This window comes from Trachemys scripta, chromosome 1 (assembly GCF_013100865.1).
Source record: "Trachemys scripta elegans isolate TJP31775 chromosome 1, CAS_Tse_1.0, whole genome shotgun sequence".
NCBI lineage: Eukaryota > Metazoa > Chordata > Testudines > Emydidae > Trachemys > Trachemys scripta.
Genome location: NC_048298.1, coordinates 62,796,901 through 62,821,616, shown reverse-complemented (window position 1 = coordinate 62,821,616; position 24,716 = coordinate 62,796,901). Strand labels below are relative to the sequence as shown.

The window sequence follows — 24,716 nt, the reverse complement described above, 5'->3', positions numbered from 1 at the left end:
CAATCCAACTCATACGAGTACAATTAAACACGCATTGCTATGTATTATATTTATTGGTAATTTCTTATAAAGTAAACACACAAATGAATGATTAATGACACACAAATCTGTACAATTAGGGCATTTTTAACTGTGAAAGCTGAATTGTGCAAATGTACCTAGAGAATGGGATGGAGGCTTTTTTAATTTAAAGAATGGAAATAAATAAAATGCACGGATTTCAAATCAAAATCCAATGTGACAAAAAGCAGTGAATCATCAAACCATTAACACATGAATAGAGTTCAATAGACTTGTCATGTTAAGAAAATGAGTGGGGCAGGCTCATTGAGGGTGTAGAAAAGCCTAAAAGATCGGCAGGTGATTTTTTTTATCCAAAATTCTATTTGAAGTAAAATCTTATGAAAAGTGCTACATTGACAGTACCGGAAACCGAAGTCGTCTGTTCAAAGTTCAGCTCTTGTCTGAATTTCTAACAAAGAACTGACTACGATGGTGTTTTTTATGATGTGGACACCTGTCCACTAGAAAGTCGACTGTATTCTCTAACTTGTTTCACACGGATCCTAAAATAAGTATCAGATGATAATGATTTTCTGTCACTAGACTGGAACAAGGATCTATAGTCCATTACCAAGAACTTGAGAAACTCTAGTGTATTCTTTTGTCATATCCCTTTAAAAATAATAGAGTATATAAAGTGAGGATATCATACAATCTGGAGGCTGAAGTTTAGGGGGTATTTTCTTGGGAAATGGATAAGATCTTGTGAAAAGGAAAGTGAATATTAGACACTGAGATACCTCCAGAGGTAGCAGACAGCTGAAGTGGAAAGCTAATACAAACTCACCCTTGCTTTGGATCAGGGAAAGTGTCCTGGAACTCCTGGATGGACCTGGGCAATCTGAGACTTGTGGTACTATAACAGGGCCTGATCCTGCAACTGGATCTACACAGGCAAACCTTTGCCCCTGCATGAATTCCCCCTTGACTTCAGCAGGGTTCTGTGCTGGCACAGAATCTGCTTATTCAGATCTCCTTAAAGGATTTGGCTTTTACAAAGCTAGAAAGAGAAAGCAAATTTAAACCACATGTGTATTCATACAGATGTGCATATGTGACACAGGCACACATCTATACACATGCACACACACACAACAAATAATGAATGATGACTGACCAATATGATATTGACCTGGGGGAGGAGGGGAGAATCTGTGATTGTGAATATAATGTCTGAGCCAAAGGATTTGCATTTCATTGGCCCAATTCTGCTCTGATTTACATGACCCATAACCCTATGGACATCAACAGAATTGAATGGAATTCAGTGAAATTGTCTGAAATGGGTGAAAAAAAATGGCAGAAGTTGGCCAATGGGCTGTTTATGAACATTGTTGCACTGATTTTAACTTGTACAGTGTATTGATTTTAAGGACATTTCTACACTTCAGAGAGGGCTTTATACAACCTCTAAATATATCTCATAATCTGGGATAAAGTGAGGGACAGAAGTTAGTCAATTATCTTATTCAAATGAAACAGTGGAAAATCTGATAGGCAACGAGCATTAACAAAGTAGTTGTAGAATGGCATCCATACTGCAAGATATTGTAGGTACTTGTAATCAAACAACCAAATTAATTTACTTATTCTTAGACTAAACAAAATTATCCCTTTCCCTGGAGTGGCAGGGGGAATAGAGATGGGAGGAGGAGGGCTGCATTTCCAAATTTGAGCAATAGTATTTTTTATTCCAAAAGTCAAGTGACTGAGAAAGTCTTTGTAGTAGTTCAAAGACGGACATGGGAGACATGAATATGTAACCAGCAATAACACTACTGCTACGTGTGAGCTACCTGGGCCCCTATTAATATAAAAAGTAGAGCTGGTTTTGAGAATTTTTATGTTTTACATCAGAAATTTTAAATTTACCAGCCAGCCCTAATAAAAACTATAGTCTTAACATGGTTATTGTCTCTGAGCCACAAGGAGAGCCAAAGGAGAATTAGGGCAGAATGAATGAGGGACCCTTAAATTTCCCTGACTTGGTAGGGCATAGGAGCCACTGTGAATGCAGAAACAGAATCTAAAATGACTCAAGGATGAAGCTGTTATTGCAGGTTATTGTTATTGTTATTGCAGAGGCCATCCTGACTTTGGCAGAAGAGCATGCAAAACCAAACAAGAAGTTCCTTGTGTTATAAACTTCATGGAGAAGTGCACGGCTGCTATAGATCCTTTTGGAGACCATGCAGTGCTTAGTGACTCTCACAGACTCATTCAGACTCTGAGACAAGAACCAGTCACAAGGCTGAGAGACTCTAGTCAGGCTAGATTACAGACACATTACTTACGTGTTTATTTTCTAAATCATTTCTGGCTGTTAATTAAATAAATGTCTTCCTAAAACCTACATCAGTCTTCATGGAAATACCATAGTCCTTGTCCCAGTCAGAACAGTGTTAATTTGGGAAGGACTATCAGCTCATGGAGGATACTTTTTAGGGGATAACTAGTTTTAATAAGAAGCCATTCCTCTGTAGAGTACTATGCAGCCAAAAAAGCCACCAAAATCATCTCAAAACTCTTAACTGATTAAAGCTAGCTTTAAAATTTAAAATTAAAAAATAAATTTACATCTGGGTACAGTAATGACTCTTTCAACATAATAGCAATGGGACCTTGCATGTTTTACTTGGTATTCAATAAAAGTACAGAATAAAATGTATTTGTATATTTGCTGATATCACTTTATCATAACTAGAGAAGACTTGCTTTTGCTAAACCAGATGTAAGCAGGAACGCCTCTATTTTATTTTTAAAACCAGATTATCTAAACTAAATTCATTGGAAAACCGTTGCACGATATTTTTAACTTGCTTGATAGCAAAAGGAACCATATCAGTGCTTTCATACAGCGCCGACTGTTAGTCATCAATGTTTCAAGTGTTGCCAACATCAAGCATTTGTGAGTTAGGCCCCCCAAAATCAAGACGTTGTCTTAAAATCATCAGATTTTTAAAAATAATAAATTTGCAATTCTTTTTATTTGCCTTCTGATTTTGAGCTTTTAGGGTTCACATTTTCAAGCTTTTCTCTGCAACCACGAAGGCTAGAAAATTACTTCTACTTTTAATGAAAGCTGGAATTCTCATATAATCACAGACTCCAGTGGCTGGGCCTTTAATAAAAACAGCAAATATTGTGAGATTCATAATAAAATTGTGAGAACTGGCAGCACTGCAACACAATATTTGGTGCAGGAGATGTGGAACTTTCAAGAGTGCAGATGTCTGGAGAGTAGCAAGGGGAGTTGAGAGACTATTTGTGGAAAAATCCATTTAGGGTATGTCTACATGGGAATAAAAAAAACACGTGACTGGCCCAGTCAGCTGACTTGGGTTTGAGGGCTCAGACTCCGGGGTTGAAAACTTGCCATGTAGACATTCATAGCGAATGAACAGAACAGGGCAATTTATCGAGTGATCCACACACTGTTGTCCAGTCCCAGCTTCTGGTAGTCAGAGGTTTAGGGACACCGAGAGCATGGGATTGCATCCCTGACCATCGGGGCTAATAGCCATTGATGGACTTATACTCCATGAATTTACCTAATTCTTTTTTTAACCCAGTTATACTTTTGGCCTTTACAGTGTCCCCGGCAACAAGTTACACAGGCTGACTGTGTGTTGTGTGAAGCAGTACTTCCTTATGTTAGTTTTAGACCTGCTGCCTATTAATTTCATTGGGTGATCCTGATTCATGTGTTATGTGAAGTGGTAAAGAACACTTCCTTATTCACTTTCTGGGATGATGAGAACCCAGCTCTTCACAGTGGGCCACTAATGAGATACATCAGAATATTCCAAAATGTAGAAGGTCAGAGTGGGTGGAGGGCAGAGGCTGGTAGTAAACATCCATATCAACCCCATAACTGCTTTCCAATGTGCTTGCACAGAAGTACCCACTCAGCATAAATGGAAGCATGTTGGCTTTACCTCATTGCATCCCTCAGTCTGGGGATGTCAGTCTTGGTCAATGAAATGCAAGGTAGTAGGCATCCAACCTAATCTTGCCTTTATGAGAGTGAGGCACACCACGGAGGTGGCGAAGAAGCTCTAAGCCATCCAACCTGTAAAGGGTATGATGATCCTGGGCCACTGTGCTCCACAGGACACATTACTCGTGCTCCATAAAAGAGCAGTATGAAGCCCCCACACCACTTCTCCCCACAGCATCATGTACACAGGGTAGCTGAAGGCCTAGCTACATTTCCAAACCAGAGTGGAGCCATAGAATACCATATATTGTAGCTTGACAGCTGGGTCTGCACCCTGACTGACGCACAAGGAAGCACAGAGACCTGCCCTGCTTTTTTCTGCACAGAAGAAGGAAGAAAAGAGGTTCCCTACAGTCTCTTCCTCCTCTCCCTGGCATACTAGGCAAAATCCATGCATTGAACAATAGCTATTCATGATAAAAGGTCTTGAACTCACTAAATTGTACACAGCATGTTTTAGGGTATTTCTATATTCTCATTTGGTCAGCTGCAGAGCAACTAATACTTAACCCCCATTTCTACTTTGTACTTAAAATGATCAAGATTCTGTTTATCACGGTGTTTAGTGGTACACTTTGAAAATAAACCCTTTCCTTTCTGCTTGCTCTAAATCATTACAAAGCTCCTGGAAAATTTAGTGAGACACGGCCAAATATTCATGTTACGCATAACACAATTCTCCATTTTAGATGAGGCCTTGGATGCCTTTTGCAATCCAACTCCATTGGAGGTTGACTCATCGCTGCTTTAATTTAAGGCCAGTCCAGTAATCGCAGGGAAATTTCAGCTAAGCTCCAACCTGAGACAGCTGAAGGGGAAAGTGATTTCCTTAAGTTGCTTTTCAATGACTCCTGGCCAGCACTTGCGGAGAGGCTCTGACAAGTTTTAAAGGGAGCCACATCTACCTCACCCACAAAGGAGAGTTTCCTCAAAGTGGGGCCTTTTAAAAGTGGGGGATGAATAAAAGAACAAAAGGATGGAAGGGATAATGGAATAGCTCTCAAAAAGGTCAGGCTTAGTATAAATGCCTATTCAGACCGAGGCTGCAGGCACACTGATTTTCGTTTACTCTTTATTTATTTATTTGGGAAGTATTAACAGATTTACAAATCCTACCCATGTAAATATCAGAGCTAGAACAACACTCATTAAAACAGTGAGCTTTCCTTTAAATAGACATTATACAGTAATACAGTCATCAGATCTTTCTGTTTAACGGGGTGTACCATATTACAGAATTAGTATCTTTCCAAGGACGCCACTGGTGGAAATTGCTGTCAGGTGCTGCTTGAACAGATAAATGTGAAACCTCTACTTTTGCTTGATTGATCAGGTGATTTACAGGCAGCAAAGTGAAAAAAAATGCTTTGGTTTTTCTTCTGGCTGCTTCTGAAATAGTTAATAGCCAGCTGAAAGAGTTAATAATTAGAACTTAAAATAAACCACCTTTTGAGGCTTGACCATTCACAGCACAGGTGTGGAGCATGGTTCACATGACAGCAGGATAAGAAGTGATGAGTAGGACAGAGTGCTGGGGAGAACCTAATCTTGCATTGAGGAGAGAGTGACTGTGTCGCCGCCAAGTTATTCCAGCCTTGCGGCAGAAATAGAGTTGTGCAAACTAATTCTGGCCAAACATTTGCTGGAAAAATGTTGCCCCTTTTTCTGTTCCCTGATTGTTCATGACGAGGCTTTGATTTTCACAAATGCTTGGCTATTGACAAGTATTCAATGAATGTTTCATGCCAACAATATTTCAGCAATGCAAACACAAATCTATGGATTGTGCAGTTGCTGTGTTCACTGCATGGATTTGCTATTCGGTATTATTACTGTGTGGCTGCTCACCTTAATCATATCTTTCTTCTCGTTCCCGAGTGGAGGAGCATCACTGCAATAGACGGAGTGGGCATAGTCAAGTTGCTGGGTCTTTGATTCTCTAAAGGAGAGGTTAGGAACAGTTTGCAGAGTTAGGAAGAGCTAGGCCAGCAGGATTTGGGAAGTTTTAGATTGTTTTATGCCATTCCAAGTCACCTGAGCCAGACCTTGCCTGAGACAACATGGCTAGAAATATTAGGTTATTATGATATCATTGGGAAGGACAGATTTAAAGTTAATGTTCTCTTGTAATATTCAAACCAAGTAATTGCAGCTGGTATATGCACATCTAGTCTCAGCTGTAAAAGGTCACATAAAATGCTGCAAAAGACGAGGATGCAACTCAGGCCATCTCATTTAACTGTGTCAATGTTAGGGCTCTGTCCTGGTGTTCTGGGACACAGCCTCCCCTGTGTTGCACTGTTGGTAAACACCAAGTCTCATCTAATTTGCAGCAATATTTCATAAATTAACCAAGTGCATTTATTGAATTACTGATCCCAAATTTCCGTTCTTTGATCCACAAATAATTGTGGTAAATCTACAACTTTAGTTGGGAAAGACATAGTCCTCCATGTCAGGGCTCTGGTCTGGGCTCTGAGGTGCAACCATGGTGTGGTGCTATTTCATATACACAACAGAATTCCACGTAGAATAAGGGCATTTTGTTCTTTCAATTTTTTGACTTTCAGTTTTTTGTCATCTATCCCCTTTGGCACCTGACACACAGAAATTGCAGCATGAATACATGAATAGTCCTAGCTGGAAAGGGAGTGATTGAATATTCATAACAGCCTCCATGTCCAGGACTGGAGAAAATGTTAGAAGATCTCTCCCTCTTGTTGTTGTATTTGTAATTGCTTTTCCTGCTCATCAGCACAATGGGAGTGGAAGTGAAGAGAGAAAGGGATCCAGCACAAAGACACATTTAGGCCCCATGGTATTAACTCAACTTGGATACTCCTAACAATTTGACACGATGATATTTCTGTGCAGCAGATCTGCTAGTACTAGCCAAGAGTAGTCTGTTCTGATCACTTTGTTTCGGAAAAACAGGTGCCGGGGACTGCAGGCCCCAGTTGAGTTAAGAGAATGTGATGCAGTTGTCCAACCTCAGGATGACGCAGCTGAGGTCAGTGCATCTAGAGAAGAGCACTGATCTGGGGATGGCCCACATTAAGGATTTTCTTATCAAAGAAAGAAAGATGCTAATACTGATAGTAGCCTGGTGCTATTTACTCACAGGAGATGGATAACATAAAAGGACTCTGACCATAAATAATATGTGCTCCATTCACAACACCCACAGCAATTGTCTTGTTTACCTGGGAAACACATGTTGCCTTTTTTTCTGGAGAACATTTAATAACTGAATTGATAATTGGAAGGCCAAAGAGAGGGGGAGAGAATCTAAGTGAGCCTGAGACTTCTACCTCAATACGCAGACATTGGCACTTGGCAGGCTGGCTACTCAGAAGACAGCTTAGCACTAGTGCCAGTCATCACGGCACAACTGTTTCCATCTCCTTGACTCTCAAATGTCTTTTTGCCACATATGATGACACCACAGTTGTATTCAATTGTGTCTTTGTTCCTAAGCAAGATCTACTTGCTTAAGGGTGAGTTGGAGTAGCTCCATTTTTCAAATTGAGTTGTCATCCTTGGTTTATATTTTATACTTTTTGCAGAACAAATGTTCTGTAGTAGAAAATCAATTTGCATTCACTTGAACATCTGCAGGCTGCTGTGGACATTGGAGGTATGGTTCTTTACCTTAGCAGGCTGGGTCACACTAGCACTGCTGCTGAGGTTAAATAGTTTGTGTGAAAAAAGCAGTGACTTTGCTGACTTCATCTTCCAGCCACTGGAACTTCTTATGCCTTTGTCTGCCGGATCAAAGAGTCATATACTAACATATCTTCTCCCTGGGTACATAATTATAGAACATGATCAAGTTGTCTCAACTTCTCTGTTATATGCTAAAGAGGCTGAGCTTCCTGAATCTCTATTTGTAAGGCATATTTTTCAGATCACTAATCTTAGAATCATAGCATTGGAAGGGACCTCGAGAGGTCATCTTGTCCGGTCCCCTGCACTCATGCCAGGACTAAGTATTATCTAGACCATACCTATAGACAATATTATTTAGATCATCCCTAACAGGTGTTTGTCTAACCTGCTCTTAAAAATCTCCAATGATGGAGATTCCACAACCTCCCTATCCAATTTATTCCAGTGCTTAACTATCCTGACAGGAAGTGTTTCCTAATGTCCAACCTAAATTGCCCTTGCTGCAATTTAAGCTCATTGCTTCTTGTCCTGTCCTTAGAGGTTAACAAGAACAATTTTTCTCCCTCCTCCTTGTAACAACCTTTTTATGTACTCGAAAACTGTTATCGTGTCACCTCTTAGTCATCATTTCTCCAGACTAAACAAACCCAATTTTTTCAATCTTCCCTCAGGTCATGTTTTCTAGACCTTTAATCATTTTTGTTGCTCTTCTCTGGACTTTCTCCAATTTGTCCACATCTTTCCTGAAATGTGGCACCCAGAACAATACTCCAGTTGAGACCTAATCAGCGCGGAGTAAAGCGGAAGAATTACTTATCGTGTCTTACTTACAATACTCACGATAATACATCCCAGAATAATGTTTGCTTTTTTTGCAACAATGTTACACTGTTGGCTCATATTTAGCTTGTGGTTCATACATGTATGCATCCCTTTCTGCAAAACTTCTTCATGGGCAGTCATTTTCCTTTTTGTATGCGTGCATCTCATTGGTCCTTCCTAAATGGAGTACTTTGCATTTGTCCTTATTGAATTTCATCCTATTTACTTCAGACCATCTCTCCAGATCATTTTGAATTTTAATGCTATCCTCCAAAGCACTTGCAACCCCTCCCAACTTGGTTTCATCCGCCAACTTTATAAGTGTACTCTCTCGGCCATTATCTACATCATTGATTAAGATATTGAACGGAACAGCACCAGGACGTATCCCTGTGGGACCCCACTCAATATGCTCTTCCAGCTTGACTGTGAACCACTGATAACTTCTCTCTGGGAACGGTTTTACTTAATCAAGGGCTGTAGCTCATTGCAAGCAATGATCCTGCAGGGCAGCTCAGAGTGCCAAGGTGCCAATCCAATCCTCCTCAACACCTCAGGCTGAATTTTATGGAGGCTGCAATGATCTCCTCCTCTGTAACCTCTGTGAAGCAAGCCCATACATGTGATGAGCTGGGTCTTCTTTTGACTCGGTCTCTCTTCTTTTTCCTTTATCCCCCTCCAGCAGGATCCCTCCATTCTCTCTACTGCCTACCCTGCTCCTTCACAAAGGTGAATGCTACCCTACTTCTACCTGACACTGTTTCAGTTTCTTCACAAAACAGATTTTGCAAATAGCCTGATCCCTTTACACATAAACATCTGTCTGAAGAAAGCTTCATTCCCACAAATGGCCATGGAAAATGAGTGTGAGCCCAGCAAATCAAAATCGAGCAGATTTCCCCACTGTGCACCCCATTCTAAGCAGGAGTAAGGCCGGAAGTGCATAGCTCAGCACCTCTGAGGAGGATTGTGATTAGGTCCATGTCTCCTTAAACATGCCCATTTCCACCCATGCCCAGGGACTTTTGTGCCGTACTAATTTTGTGCAAGCAAAAAGTCATACAGGGGGTGAGATTTAAGTACAGCTCAGTGTGAAGGAATATGATCCAAGCTTAACCTCACTTACACCCAAGCACAGTCTCCACTTGTAGTTGTGCTGTAGCATAACCTTGCAGGCCCTGCTCTGCACAAAGAAAGAACCTGCAGAGCCAAAGACTTAATAAAATACGTCCTCACATTGGTATCAGGATTTCATTTTCTACTGTCACTGAGGCTAGACTGGAAAAAATAAAATATTATGCAAACATTTCTTTCTTTAAAGAAAGGGCTATTTAAGTTGCATAAAATACCACAGTGAAGCGATCATCTCTGAAGAGTCCAATGTTAATCAAAGTGGTTACTTTAAAAGCACACGACAAGTGACTTGACTGTCAAACTGACCCTTAACCACATGATATGATTTCTTTGCTTTCTGATGGTTTGCAAGAATCTTATGTCTGAGCCACAGCATATACGCTTCGTAAGACTCCACTTCCCCAACTTGTACCAGAATTTCCTTTCCTGCTTGTTCCCAACCACAAACAAACCATTGAAACTTTTCAGCGTACCACGTACATTTTACCTTTAAATGGGGCTGATGAGCCATCTGGAAAATTTCCAGTGCCAGGTTGAAAATGCTTTCGAGGGATCCCTCAATGGTGGCAGGGATGGACACGTAACCGAGCATCATATTCTGTCACACGGGAGACCTAGTCATTTAAAGGAAACTTTGAACGCTAAAGTCCCACAAACCATACCTATTAATAAAACCAATGAGCATCACATCCTATCTAACACCATCTCATCTTCTAAAACTTGTGAATAATGTGTAATTCTGATGATGAGATAAAAATATTCAACACCCAGGTATAAATACCACCACCAAGACAGATGAAGTTCACTACTCGGCTTTCTTCTAATACCAGACCTGACTGTTAGAAGGATAGCTCATTGCTTTAGGCCTGACAGCCACATTCAGAAACCACTTCAGCATTTTTACTTCAGTGTCTCCACAGCAATGACTCCTCAGATTTATCTCTTCATCCTTCTATCTATCAGCTCTTGTTTTGGATGTTTCTTTTGTCAATCAATTCTTCCTAAAATAGAAGAAGATATAGAAAAACTCAAAGCTGACTTTGTAAGTATAACCATCTAATAATTCATTCTTCTTCCTCTCTTACTGCTTATGCTTTAGACATCATTTGGACTTAAATATTACTGAAAGTCGGCTAGAGTTTGGTTTATGACAATCAATGTAATATAGTCCTGTTACAACATGTGTAGGTTTGCTTTTGCAGTTAATTGTTTATTTGAATATAGTTTGGTGCTAGACAATGTCTTTGTGCTATTCACCTTTGTCACCAAAACTAAGGTCCTTCCAACTGAACTAATTAAAGTAATGTAGTATTTTGAATCTATCTGGGGAAAATTGATACAACTGTTTATGCTTCATAGTGGGGAACATTCTCCCAGTTCCCTTAGCAATCAATTGGCAACCTGGGACAATGCATAATGAGAAAATCTTGTAACAGTTAGGATGCAACCTCTTGGATCATCATTAGTTTTACAGTGATAAAGTTACATTTGCCAGAGATAGGGGATTAAGTAGTAGTTAATAATGTAAACAGGAACAAATGAAAATGATAGAGATGAAAGGAGATCCTTTGCTTTAGCAAATGCATCTGGTGCTTTTTGCTTGTTACATTGCTCAAAGGTGGCCCCTAGTGCTTATTCTTTAGTATGTTTGAAACATTGCTACATTAATCCTTCTTTCATAAACTGAGATTATGATGATTGCAAGAATACTAAATCTGCAACATTAGCACATTTCATAGAGATTATGTCAACGTTATGTTAATTAATTTATGATCGCTTAGGAGTCAGTCAGATAACCTGTTGACTTCAGCTGGGATTACTAATGGGAGTAAGAGCTGTCGGATGGGGTGATCATTAATTGGTTTTTTACATTTTAAATTCATTTCCTTAAACGAATGAAAGATGCAGAATGCTCTTGCAGCCAGAGCAAAGAACTGGGGGCTAGGATCACTGGCTTCCATTTCCAGCTCAGCCACTGATTTTGGGTGTTTATCTGTCAGTAGAATGAGTACAGTAGTTACAGTAATAACCATAAAGGAATGTTGTAAGGTTTGTTTAATCTTTGTCAAGTGCTTGAAGATCAAATGCAATATTGGTTTTAGGTAATACAGTTATTGTGATTATATGTTAGATTCCTATTCCAATATATGTGACTATGTAGGGCCAGATCCTGGGAGGTGCTGAGCACTTACTATTTTCACTGAAGTCAAGAGTTCAAGCCCACTGCAGGTGCTCAGCACTTCTCAAAATTGACCCATAGGCCCTAAGCCAGCAAAGCACTTAAGTATGCAAATTATCCCATTGAAGTCGCTGTAATTACATTATTGAAAAAACAAAAAATGAATGATTCACATTGTATTGTTAGGATTATGTTTTATCAGGACTAGTAAAAATAACTAAATTTCCCCATGAAAAATATTTTTAAAGCTCTGTATTTTCTAACCTGCAATCACTGAGATACAACATACAGAACACCTGTTTTCCAGCTATGTGAAATACTCTCTAGTCCACAATATCTTTGCATACCTCAGTCTGAGAGTGGGATATCGGACTTCCCCCCCCAGTTTTTACATACCTCTGATATTACAGGAGTTCTGACTCTCTGAAATGACAGTTCCCCTCTACTAGAACTGGGCTCTTTGCAATTCACCCAAACAGGGAAGGCCCATGTGCACTACTTAAGCCACTTAACATGGGAATCACGTGAGCAGAGATGATACGTGGGGGGGAGGGATGTATGCAGGGATCACGTGCCTCCCCCCCAGATATGCTGCTTGGCGTATACTGAGCATGCTCACACAGACTGAGCGTGCTCATTAACACTGCTGAAGCCAGCTGCCCTCACTTTGCTCCCCTGCTATCGGCAGGCACGGGTTGTCTCCGCATGTGAGAATCACAGTGAATGGGCCCTTTGCACTGGGATCTTTACTGACACAAAATTTTCACTAAGGTAAATGAATTCCCATTCCTTCACTAAAGTCAACGGGAGATTTTCCTAAGTACTGTGAAAGGAATGAATGAAGGGTTAGACCCACTGATTTTGCACTGCTGGTCTTAAATCCCTCAGAAAAGAAGATAAAACTAGATCAGACAATTCAAAGAACAATTTGCTGTGTCTATTAGTATTTATTTTTTAGTTGTTAATGTCAGCATCCACAAAGAGCACGTAGTAACAGTTTAGTGAATGTAGTTGTATAATTCCTCCAAGATGAAGGACTTATAACAGCTGAAAATCCTTAAAGCAAAAATAATTCTCGTATGTATTTCACTATTACTCCCATCCATTTCAATGGAGGGTCCTGTTTGTTTTTCAGTAAATCTTGGTGTCTCCTAAGTCATTTCTATGTTCCATTGCAGAATTCAAGTCAGTCAGATGTAGCTGAGGGCGGATCTATTTTCACAGAAAGACTGAAAAGTTGGACAGAGGTAAGCTTACATCCTTAGAACCAGATATTGAGCACAGGTGCAGCTGCTTTGCATTGTGATAATTGTGCAAGGTGGCTCCTATGACATTATGCTGCCTCTCTGCTAGTGTAGGGGACATGGTTGGGAAAAAAGGGGTGTAGCAAGGGAGCTCCTATGTACCATTGATCACTAGGCTACTGTAATGGCTCCTTGGGATTGCTGGCAGCTGGCACAAGTTACAACAGCCCTCAGGATACTTTAGTTTATGCCAGGTGCTCAGCTTTAGGCCCAGCCAACCCAGAATCAACGCTTTAGGCCACCTTTGCATTCCCCTGTCCAGAATACTCTTTGATCACAGCAGGGGGCCTTCATTTTGATTTTCTACATTTCGCTGTAGATGGAAGTTCATTAAATGCTTTTATGTGCTGTATTTCTAACAGGCAACTGAAAAAAAAATCATACTCAGCCAGATCGTTTCCATGTACTTGAAAATGTTTGATAATATTGGCCCGGCTACAAGTAAATCGCACGTCAAGAACATACACAATGCCCTGTATACGTTGAATGACAGCCTAACTGAAAGCTTCAAAAAAGTAAAAGACCTAATGGAGTTGGCAAAACTTTCGGTAAGGATATTTCTTTTTTTCCTTTTGTTTTATGAAGGTAAAATCATTCCCCTTTTGTGGCAACAGAGCCTCAGCTTCTTGATTTTCAGGACAAAGTCTAAGGCCCCTTTACTCTTTTAGGCTTTTGTCTAAGTGGATAGTTCTCTGAAATCATCCACTCAATGTGCATCGGCAGTCAAAAAAAGGGAACAGAATGTTGGGAATCATCAAGAAAGGGATAGATAATAAGACAGAGAATATCATATTGCCTCTATATAAATCCATGGTATGCCCACACCTTGAATACTGTGTGCAGATGTGGTCACCCCATCTCAAAAAAGATATATTGGAATTGGAAAAGGTTCAGAAAAGGGCAACAGAAATGATTAGGGGTATAGAATGACTTCCATATGAGGAGAGATTAATAAAACTGGGACTTTTCATCTTGGAAAAGAGGCTACTAAGGGGCGATATTATAGAGGTGTATAAAATCATGAGTGGTATAGAGAAAGTAAATACGGAAGTGTTATTTACTCCTTCTCATAATACAAGAACAAGGGGCCATCAAATGAAATTAATAGGTAGCAGGTTTAAAACAAACACAAGAAAGTATTTTTTCATGCAATGCACTGTCAACCTCTGGAACTCCTTGCCAGAGGGTGTTGTAAAGGCCAATACTATAACGGGGTTCAAAAGGGAGCTAGATAGATTCATGGAAGAAAGGTCCATCAATGGCTATTAGCCAGGATGATGGGCAGAAATGGTGTCCCTAGCCTCTGTTTACCAGAAGCTGGGATTGGGTGACAGGGGATGGATCACTTGATGATTACCTGTCTGTTCATTCCCTTTGGGGCACCTACCATTGGCCACTGTCGGAAGACAGATACTGGGCTTAATGGACCTTTGGTCTGACCCAATATGGCTGTTCTTATGTTCTTCTTATGTTTTTAAGTGTTTTCGCTGTGGGGAAGACAATCTAGTCATATCCTGCAAAGCAATTTTTTAGTTAAAGTTTTTTATTTGTGTTTTTTTTAAAATTATGTATGTGTGTTCACAAAGTAACCCAACTGATGCATTTTAACATCTGAAACATTTTAATCTAAACATTAATGAATGAAAATAGAGTCAATGAGAGTAACAGACAACCTTAACCTTACGTCAGATTATTACATAGTTAACAGCCATTTGTCTCCTAAACTGGGTGGAGGAAGTAGTAATCAGTTCATAGTCGGATTAAAAACAGCCTCCAAAAGTGACATCCTGTATCAGATTCTACTGTTAATAGTGGTTTAACTCCCTTGATTTCAATTCCAGCCATCAGCATATGGCTCTGCTTCAATAATTTGTCCTCCAATACCACAGTAACTCAAATGGTATAATAATATATCATGCTGAGCCACACAGTAGCGCAGTTGCATAGAATGCTGTTGACTTGTACCATATCATAAAGCAGCTTGGAAATTGGACAACAAAATTCATTAGAAGATTGCTCTTCCTTATCTGAACTGGTTGATGGATTGATGGGTTATTGCTATTCTTCATCAATGTGTTACTTTGCCCTATCATGTAATGCCCCATACAACATCTTAGACCTGGGGTTCTCAAAACCTCCTCCTGACAACAAAAATTATTACACAACTCTAGCTGAAGCCTGAGCCCTGCCACCCCAGATGGCAGGGGCGGGGGCAAAGCCAAAGTCCGAGCCCTGCTGCCCCAGGCGGAGGCCACAGCCCAAGGGCTTCAGACCCAGGCTGGGGAGACCTGTAACCTGAGCCCCGCCACGCAGGGCTAAAGCCGAAGACTGAGGGCTTCAGCTTCAGCCCCAGGCGGTGGGGCTCGGGCTTTGGCTTCAGCCCCAGACCCCAGCAAGTCTAATGCCAGCCCTGGTGAACCCATTAAAATGGGGTCGTGACCCACTTTGCAGTCCCAACCCACAGTTTGAGAACTGCTGGCCTAGACTATAGCGCATGCTAATAAATGTACAGTACCTTTTGAAATGACTATTTTTTTTGTCCTTTGAACCAGATGAATGATAAGAAAATCCAACGCAAAGCTGTTAATGAACTTTTCCCCACCTTACAAAAACTACTACTGGACCATTCAACTACTCACGTAAAGAGAAAAAGGAGCCAAAATCAGAAAAGGAAATGTAGATGTTGAAAGGCTTAGTTATACCTTTTGTTATTCCGTTTTTATATAAATCTATTTATTAATATTTAACTATTTTCCAATCATTATTTATAATGAAATCTATTTTGAAATCAAGAAAGTATTTATAATTCCTACTGCTGCGTAAGAAATGAATATGTATAGAATTCCTGTTTATCTTTTATATGTTTATTAACTGGATAATGCAGAGCTGTGCAACGTTTACCTGATATTCCCTGTGAACTGCATATAAACTTACAATGTAGACCCAATACTGTGTTTAACAGACCTTCCGGTACTATCCTGATAGCTAAAATTAATACGGTTATGACTGATCATTTATTTAATTGGGCTGGAAAGAGGGCACTGAATCAGAAAAGCATTTCAAAAAAGCAATGAAGAATGTCCTTAAAGTTAGCAGATACTGAAGTCCCACTCAAGTCTATGGGATTTAAGTACGTGCTTAAAGATGAGCATATGTTGAAATGCTTTCCTGAACTGGGGCCTTGATGACTGATAGATGCTAACTATTTTTTTAAATCCTGAAATTGTTAGAAGGATAAGGCAACTAAACATTGTCAGCTGTCTAACAGGAAGTGTGACTATATATTGTACATGTATTATGTCTGAATTTTGATCCACTGATTTTTTAATGTTTCATCTCTGTATTAGAGAATTTAAAAGGTGCCAGATATATTTATTATATAATAAGTAGCATACAAGTACTTTATCTCAGGTGAATATGCAAATAGTTGCACTACAATATTATTTAAGACTTTGATTTTACTCAAATGAAAAAAATCCCCTTATTATTTCTATATTTAATAACAAAAATGTTTGAATAAAAGTATAAATTTTACATTTATTCATCCTGTGTGATGCTTTTTTGTGAAAGGTTCCCAGCTTGAGAGTGGTACCATTGTTCCATATGATCCCAAGTTATGCAGTTATGCTGATATATGACAAATACATTTTATTTCACCTAGTGTCAGAGGTTTAGTACAAATATTAATAACTTTGTTATGCTGAAGAAGCGTTACCACAGGGTAACTTAGGGCTCCCACTCAGAGCTGGGCACAGAAAGGTACACCTCTACCCCGATATAACACGACGCGATATAATACGAATTTGGATATAATGCGGTAAAGCGGTGCTCCGGGGGGGGGGGGGGGGGCTGCGCACTCTGGTGGATCAAAGCAAGTTTGATATAATGCGGTTTCACCTATAACACGGTAAGATTTTTTGGCTCCCGAGGACAAGGTTATATCGGGTTACAGGTATAGCTGTGTCATGGAGGAATTCGATAGTTTGAAATTTATTTGGTTCTGTTCCAATTCATACCAAACCCACAACATTTTAAAATTTTCCATGAAAAGAAACAGGCAGCCTGGGAAACATGCATAGTAAACAGCAAGCATTCCAAGTACCATTGCAAAGTAATAAGTTAATTCAGAATTTCACCTTTGCCATTATTTTTGTAGTGTAACAAACCTTGGGCTAAATAGTGATTGGCCCTAGAAAAGATGCAAAGGGTTGTGTGGAGCATGCAAAGATCTCCAACCAATGCCCCACTGCTTTCACCAGGCAAGAGACTGACAGTCAAAGTCCTCAGGTTTGGGAAGCTTAGAGACTGCTTTCCTTTGTGCCTTTGGGAGAAAGCATATTGTCTCAAAGGGACAAGGGAGGAAGTAGGGTCATGACCTTGGTCATCCACAGTGGCACAGGGAGAAGTAAGCTGCACCACCATAAGGGATGATGCAGCCTGCGTAATCCCCCCCATACAGCAGTGAACTACAGGGGGGACAATGCTTTCCTGGGCACATACTCTTTTTGAGCTCTCCTTTCTTCCTTGCCTGTCACTCCTCTCTTCGAATATCTCTACTGCCTCCTCTTTTTCCACTCTCCCAAGCTCAAGGTTCCGGTCCTCACCTTCAAGGCCCTTCATAAATCTGCTCCTCCCTACCTATTTGCTTTGGTCTTTCTTTCCATCACTCTTTTGTCCTCCTCAATGATGCCAGCCTGGCTTGCTTGTTGTCCACTTCTCCCACAGCTGTTTCCGAACTTAGCTCCGCACTGTCCCCCCATGTATCAAATAACCTCCCTGAGCTAGTCCACAAAACCACTATCCTTCAGATCCCTGCACAAGGCCCACTTCTACCATGATGCCTGCCAGAAATCAGCCAACCAATGAAGGCTAAACTGAAACACCTTAAACAGGGTTGAGTCCTTATGTTCTGATTATCAGGCCTCTTTAAGGGGTCTTGAGTTGTGTGCCCAAAATCACTGGTCATTTTTAAAAATGCAGGCAGTTGTGTCTTGTCTGAAATTAGAATTTTAGCTCTTCAGGACGATGTCATTGTAAGTGTTTATACAGCATCTGGCACAAAGGGCCCAATCCTAGGCATGACAATATTGTAAATTCTAATAATGGCATATTAATTCATCGGGAAGTAATGCTATACACTCAAGTTTCAGGATCTTTTTCTATGCTATAACCTCCTGTGGTTTTTTGTTTTGTTTGTTTTTTAAGAAACAAGGGAGTAAGCTGCTACAGCTGGATTTGCTTCCCTGGGAGCAGGTTTTTTCATTCGGTAATCTCACATGAAATGATACATACTCCGAATGAGAGAGAGAGCAAAAGTGCAATGTATTGTGTATGTTAAATACATACATAGGGTTCTCAGGGCTAAAGTCCAAGTATTGGAGAAAACCTCCAGAGCTATTTCCATGAAAATCACTTGTAATGCACACATACGTGTCTGTGATGAGTACAATTGAGAACAGCTGTTTCCTCCAAAACTGGTTCAAGTCTCCAGGTTTACTGAGTCACTTTGTTGTGACTATAAACCAAAGGGCATGAATTTCAGAGCTGTGGCATATGCATGATTCCAGTTGCAGTCAGTGAGAGTAACATTGATTGGAAAAATTCCATTTTTTTTTGTTTCACGGAGCCAGTTTGATGTCAATGAAGGTCTAACAGAACACAGGAATGCTTCTAAACCTTCTTAGTTAGCTCCACAGCAGCCTGCCTGACAAGCTGGTGAGGAACCATTAACCCAGAAGCTCAGGGAACTCAGGCTTACGGTTCCTCATCAGCCTAGGCTTTCCAGGGGTCACAGCTCTGGGACAGGCCCCCATACAGTTTGCCTCAGAGCAGGGAACCCCAGGGCTTCCATTGTCTATGGCTCTGGGGCAGCCAGACAAGAAGACTGTCTTGGAGCTGGAGTATGCTGGCTGTTCTGATAATTATACCATCCTCAGGCAGTGTCATAATTTGTCCCTGAGACTGAGATATGTCTTTAAGATAACAAATTTTGACTTGTCATTGAGGACAGAAAATAACATGCCTCAAGAAGTGAGTCAGTAACAGTAATATCTTTAAAAGTAAAACATAGTTTTAGTTTTTCCCTCTCACTTTTCTAGTGCATCCTATCTTCTCTGTGGCTGTCTCATTGAGATTAGAAGCTCTTCAAGCCAGGGTTTATCTGACCATTTATTAACAAGTAAATAATACTTGGAAATATTTTGAATACAGTGAACCCTGCATTATGGACCCATGACAGAGTGTCAGGTTCTAGGACTCGGTAGGACAGAGATACAGGGCTCTTTCATGGATTCATTCAGATGTCAGGTGCTAGGAACCTACAAAAAGATAGGGCAGCTATATCCGCTCACTGACCAGATCAAGTGACTCTTGTCACCTCCAGCCTAGAAATAGAAGGATATAGTCTCACTCTCTGAGGAGGGAATTAGGGGACAGGGATAAAGATGCCCAACAGGAAGAAACCTGGGGAACAAGCCCAGCTCAGGAGAAAATTCAGATTGAAGCACTAGCCCTTTAAATTAGAAATAAAAACAACACCCCGGAAAGTGGGTGTGGATGCTAACATAATGTGAGCGTGCTGCATTGAGAGAGCAGTTTAGGGATCCTGCCCATTCACAGATCACTTACTTCAGAAAACCCTTGGGTACAAGTGATCATTTGATCCAAAATAACTTTGTGTTTAAAAAGAGACAAAATTATTGACTGCAAGGTTTAAAACATTATTTCCCTTTCATTATCCCAAAAGTAGAAACCTACACCTAAGGTTTTCTTTATTAGAGAGTGCAAGTAATTTAATTATGTTTCTGTTTCATCATTACTTAAAATAAACAACAGTCATCAACCTAATCCACATATATATATAATATGCAGGCAGAATAAATTCCAGACTAGTAATATATATACTTGGGGTTTTAATAAGGCCAATTTCACAAAACTGAAAACAATTATGAAACAAATAAGCTGAGAGGAAGAATTTAATCAGAAAATATGAATGATAATTGGGAATCACTTAAGAACACCTTAGTAGATTCCTGAAAAGCCACAAACCCACAACTGAGGAAGAAGGCTGTACTGGTTAAAAAACTGACCTGGGTTAGAGGGGAAGTGAAGGCAGCTATAAATAATAATAGATAACAAATGGAAGAAAGGGGAAGTTGATAGTAATGAACATAAATCAGAAGTTCTATTTATCCTGGAGTAGATACCCATAGTGACTTCAAAAGGAGTTAAGGGCACCCAGTACCTCTCAGGAATTGTTCATCACCTCACAGGATTGGGGCCTATATTTATAAAATCAGATGTAGCAGGACTTTGTACTTACACATTTCAATAAAGAAATGTTTTCATAAAGTATAGATTAGCTCTCACATAGGCACACACTCTGTGCACCAAAGGCAGTTATACTTCAGAAGTAAGTCCTCCTAGAAGACATAATTTTACATTATCCACAGAGGTATTAACTTCACCAGAGATAGGGAAATTCCTTCCCAGCCACCTATTCTATGTCCTACTTCAGGTCAAACACTGGGTGCTACCCAGACTGACAAATCTCATGAAATCCAGGATAGGGCATATACTCTGTCCATAGCTCATTCATTTGGCCACCTGCCTTAATAATGAGAGTTACAGTAAGGCTTTAGAGATTGTAGTGTCCTTGGATATTCTGTGTTTTATTAATTTATATTGCTATCAGAATGTCCATTTTGTTTTTATGTAACAGGACATGTTTTAAAGATAAAATCTTTTCACATTAATTTTAAATTAATGTGAGCACCTGAAATGAAGAGGTTTCCTTCCTACTTGCTCCACACTTACACAGATGAAAGGTAATGCTGTTCAATTCAGTGGTGCAATTCCAATGATTAATATGTGCATGAGTTGAAAATTTAGTTGCTATAGACAGGTTATTGTAGTACCCATACCTAACTCTTACATTTAGAATTAAGGTTGCTTAATTTTTAGACTGTATTTCTTCACAACAACAAAAACACTACAAAGTAAGTATGCACTAAGCCCATCCAAACCCCACTAAAAGTACTGGGTGAGTTAAGACAGCATTCACACTCAGCACAATGCCATTCTCCAAGCACTAGTCCACTGCTATCCCATAATATTCTACCACAGCAGCACACTAATGCACTCCTGTAAACATCCTCTTTCAATACAAAAATATTACGATATCAAAGAACTTAAAATCACACTCTCATGGTATCAGGAGAAGGAAGGGAGTTAAGATTGTATAAAGGGAATTTCTTTACTGCTTTTGGATGTCAACTCTAGTGTCTCTGGTTTTTCTTCTTCTTCTTTCAAATGCCTATTTATTTACAGTGTTATTTAGAGATTCTTCTGCAAGGATTTTTATTCCTAACAGAACCATCCCTTTTCTAACTCAAGCAGAAAGCCTGCCTTTTGAAGAAGATATTTAACTTGGCTTCAACAAAAGTTCAGAAAAAAGAAATTTCAAGGTTCACACCATCTGCAGTGGCCTTCTGGCTCTTGCATACATTGTATAAGTTAAATATCAGTGCTACCTAAACAAAGTCATTTTCTAAAACTATTTTTAATTAAAGCCTACCATTTAGCAGTATACAGCGATGTTAAATAGGAAACAAATAATCCAGGAACTACTAGTGAATAGGGGATAATGTAAATCCTCAATAGGCAAATACTATGTGTGACGGGTTCAGTCACAGAGACCCTCTTGGGACTGTCACCTGAGGTGCTGAGACTACCTCTGAGCCAGTTTTCTCTGCCAGTTTGGGACTTCAGAACCCTGTCCTGTTGAGCCAGGTATATTAATCTGCTGCAACACAGACCCAGGGTCTGACCCACGCCCCCAAGCTGCAGACTTAACTGAAAACAGCTTAGAAAGTGCTCCTATCTCTAGCACTCAGATACCCAGTTCCCAATGGGATCCAAACCCCAAATAAATCCGTTTTACTCTGCATAAAGCTTATACAGGGTAAACTCATAAATTGTCCGCCCTCTATAACACTGAGAGAGAGATGCACAGCTGTTTACTCCCCCAGGTATTACTTACTTACTCTGGGTCAATTAATAAGCAAAAAGTGATTTTATTAAGTATAAAAAGTAGGATTTAAGTGGTTCCAAGTAATAACAGACAGAACAAAGTAAGTTACCAAGCAAAATAAAGCAAAACACGCAAGTCTAAACCTAATAAATTAAGAAACTGATTACAGATCAAATCTCACCCCCAGAGATGTTCCAATCAGCTTCTTTCACAGACTGGACTCCTTCCTAGTCTAGGTCCAGCAATCACTCACACCCCCGTAGTTACTGTCCTTTGTTCCAGTTTCTTTCAGGCATTTCTTTGAGGTGAAGAGGCCATCACTTGAGCCAGCGGAAGACAAAATGGAGAGCTTTCCAGGGCGTTTTATATTCTCTGTCTTGTGGGTGGAAACCCTTTCTTCTTCTGTGCAAAGTCACAGCAACAAGATGGAGATGGAGCCACCTGGGCAAGTCACTGTCTATGAATGATTCAGCTTTTTGCAGGTCTGATGCCATTGTTTACATGTTAGTTTGAACATTCCCAGGAAAGCTCAGATGTGGATTGGCGTCTCCCAAAGTCCATTGTCGGTTAAGTGTTTCTTGACTGGGCACTTATTGAGAATAGTCCTTTCTCAAGAAGCTGACCAAATGCTTCACCGAGGTTACTTAGAATCAAACACATTGAGATACAAGTACATAGCCAATATTCATAACTTCAAATACAAAAATGATACATACATACAGACAGCATAATCATAACCAGCAAACTACAATCTTTCCATAGGCACCTCATTTGACCTCCTCTGTACAAGACCTGGTGCAACCATAGGACCCTGGTTGCAACAATGATCTATATGGTCACAGTTCATGTCAATAACGTCATACTATGCATGACTTAAACTTTCAACATTTGAATAAAAGACAGATACTTTAATAGAGGGGTCTCAAACTCCCGACCCACAGGCCATCTGCATCCCACGAATCTCCCCAATGTGGCCTGCAGGGCTCCAGCAGTTTTGGGGCTGGGTCTCTCCTTGGCAGTGGGTCTCTCCCCGTCAGTGCAGCGGAACTGAGTGGCGTCTGCCTGTGTGCTCCACATGTCTGCTGGCCCCTCCCTGCCCCGAGCACCCCTGCAGCCAATGGAAAGCTGCTGGGGCAGTGCCTGGGGTAGCAGCACGCAGAGGCCCCCCGGCCCGCCTCGCCTTGGAGCCCCAGGTAAGTGCCATATCCTTCATTCCCCCCCAGAGCCTGCACCCCCACTTTCCCACTCACCCTTCCCACTCCCAAACTCCCTCCCAGAACCTGCACACCCCACCAGCCCCCAAACTCCCACCCAGAGCTTGCACCCCCTCCCCCTTCCCACACACCCCCTCACACCCTCAAACTTCATCCCAGAGCTGCACCCCTCCCTCCTTCTCCCTCCCAGAGCCGGCACCCCAATCCTCTACCCCAGACCTCTTCCCACACCCAAACTTCCTCCCAGAGCCTTAGGCAGGTGGGGGGCAGAATTTTGGGGGCGGGATCTGGGTGGCATGAGTGACATTATTGGCCTGCTGGGAGGATTTGTGGACTGGTACTGGCCCAAAGGTAAATTGAATTTGAGACTCCTGCTTTAATAGGTCCTGTTGACAAGATCCATTTCATACACAGGAAGCACAGTCATTCTTTTTTTCTACCTTGGTGCCGATTAAGCTGCAGGGGCAATCCAGTGTTCAGTTCTGGAATCAAATTTTTAAAAAATACAGGCAAATTGGAGAGGTGTTTTTTTTTTAAGAAGAACAAATATGATGAAGGGTTCTCTAAAGAAGTCCTATGAGGAAAGGTAAAGAGAACTGAGCATGTTCCATTTAGATAAGCACTACTAAGAAGAGACATATCTGGTTATAACTGGGTTTCCCAAATGCTTTCTTGACAGGAGCCTCCGTTTACCAGCTTAGAACCTTATTATCCCCTTAATGACTCTCACAATACTTGTAGCTAAAAATTTCAAATCATTGGGTCAAATTAAGGAAATCTGTTGCATGGAGGTGGGAAGTAAGAAGACTCCCCAAGCCAGCTAAGTCCATAGTGCAAGGGAAGATTCCCTCAGTGCAGGACAACCCACATTCTGATGGTATTTCTCTTCCCTTCCCCGCCTCACTCTGATAGGTTTATCGTTATTTTGCAAGTCTCTCTATAACCAGTTTGATTTGTCAGGGGCACCACACACCAAAATAAACTCAGCAGAAAGGAGATGTGGTAGGGAGGGGATGGAGGTTGTGGTTACAAATATAGCAAAGCCGAGCCCTTATTTTAGGGCTGACAAACCAGAGCTCTTGCGATGTTAACATCATGGTCCTCACCTAGATCTAACATCCTCTTAACAAAAACAGCGCTTCCTATATCCACCACATGCACTATGCAAAGTCCTCAGGATTGTTCTTGTAGAACAAGGGATCCAATGGTTGCCATTAAATACTCAACGCATACGAAAAATTAAAGTTACTCATGTGGTATTGGGAACTGTGCCTTTAAGGGGCCCAGCTTCCCTTCAAGA

General features: G+C 40.6%; 1 protein-coding gene across 1 annotated transcript; it reads left to right on the top strand.

Moving 5' to 3' along the window:
• Nucleotides 1-10,610: 10,610 nt before the first annotated feature.
• IFNG (interferon gamma) lies at nt 10,611-15,894 on the top strand. Its single transcript, XM_034754901.1, has 4 exons — nt 10,611-10,730; nt 13,046-13,114; nt 13,534-13,719; nt 15,724-15,894. Exons 1-4 carry the CDS (start codon nt 10,611-10,613, stop codon nt 15,856-15,858), a joined length of 510 nt encoding a protein of 169 aa, XP_034610792.1. The 3' UTR covers nt 15,859-15,894.
• The last annotated feature ends 8,822 nt before the right edge of the window (nt 15,895-24,716 follow it).

Bases quoted from the DNA above. Each gene is read 5' to 3' on its own strand.
- IFNG (XM_034754901.1), top strand. From the start codon at position 10,611: ATGACTCCTCAGATTTATCTCTTCATCCTTCTATCTATCAGCTCTTGT. The intron at 10,731-13,045 runs GTAAGTATAACC...GTTCCATTGCAG, and splicing joins AAAAACTCAAAGCTGACTTT to AATTCAAGTCAGTCAGATGT. The intron at 13,115-13,533 runs GTAAGCTTACAT...TATTTCTAACAG, and splicing joins GACTGAAAAGTTGGACAGAG to GCAACTGAAAAAAAAATCAT.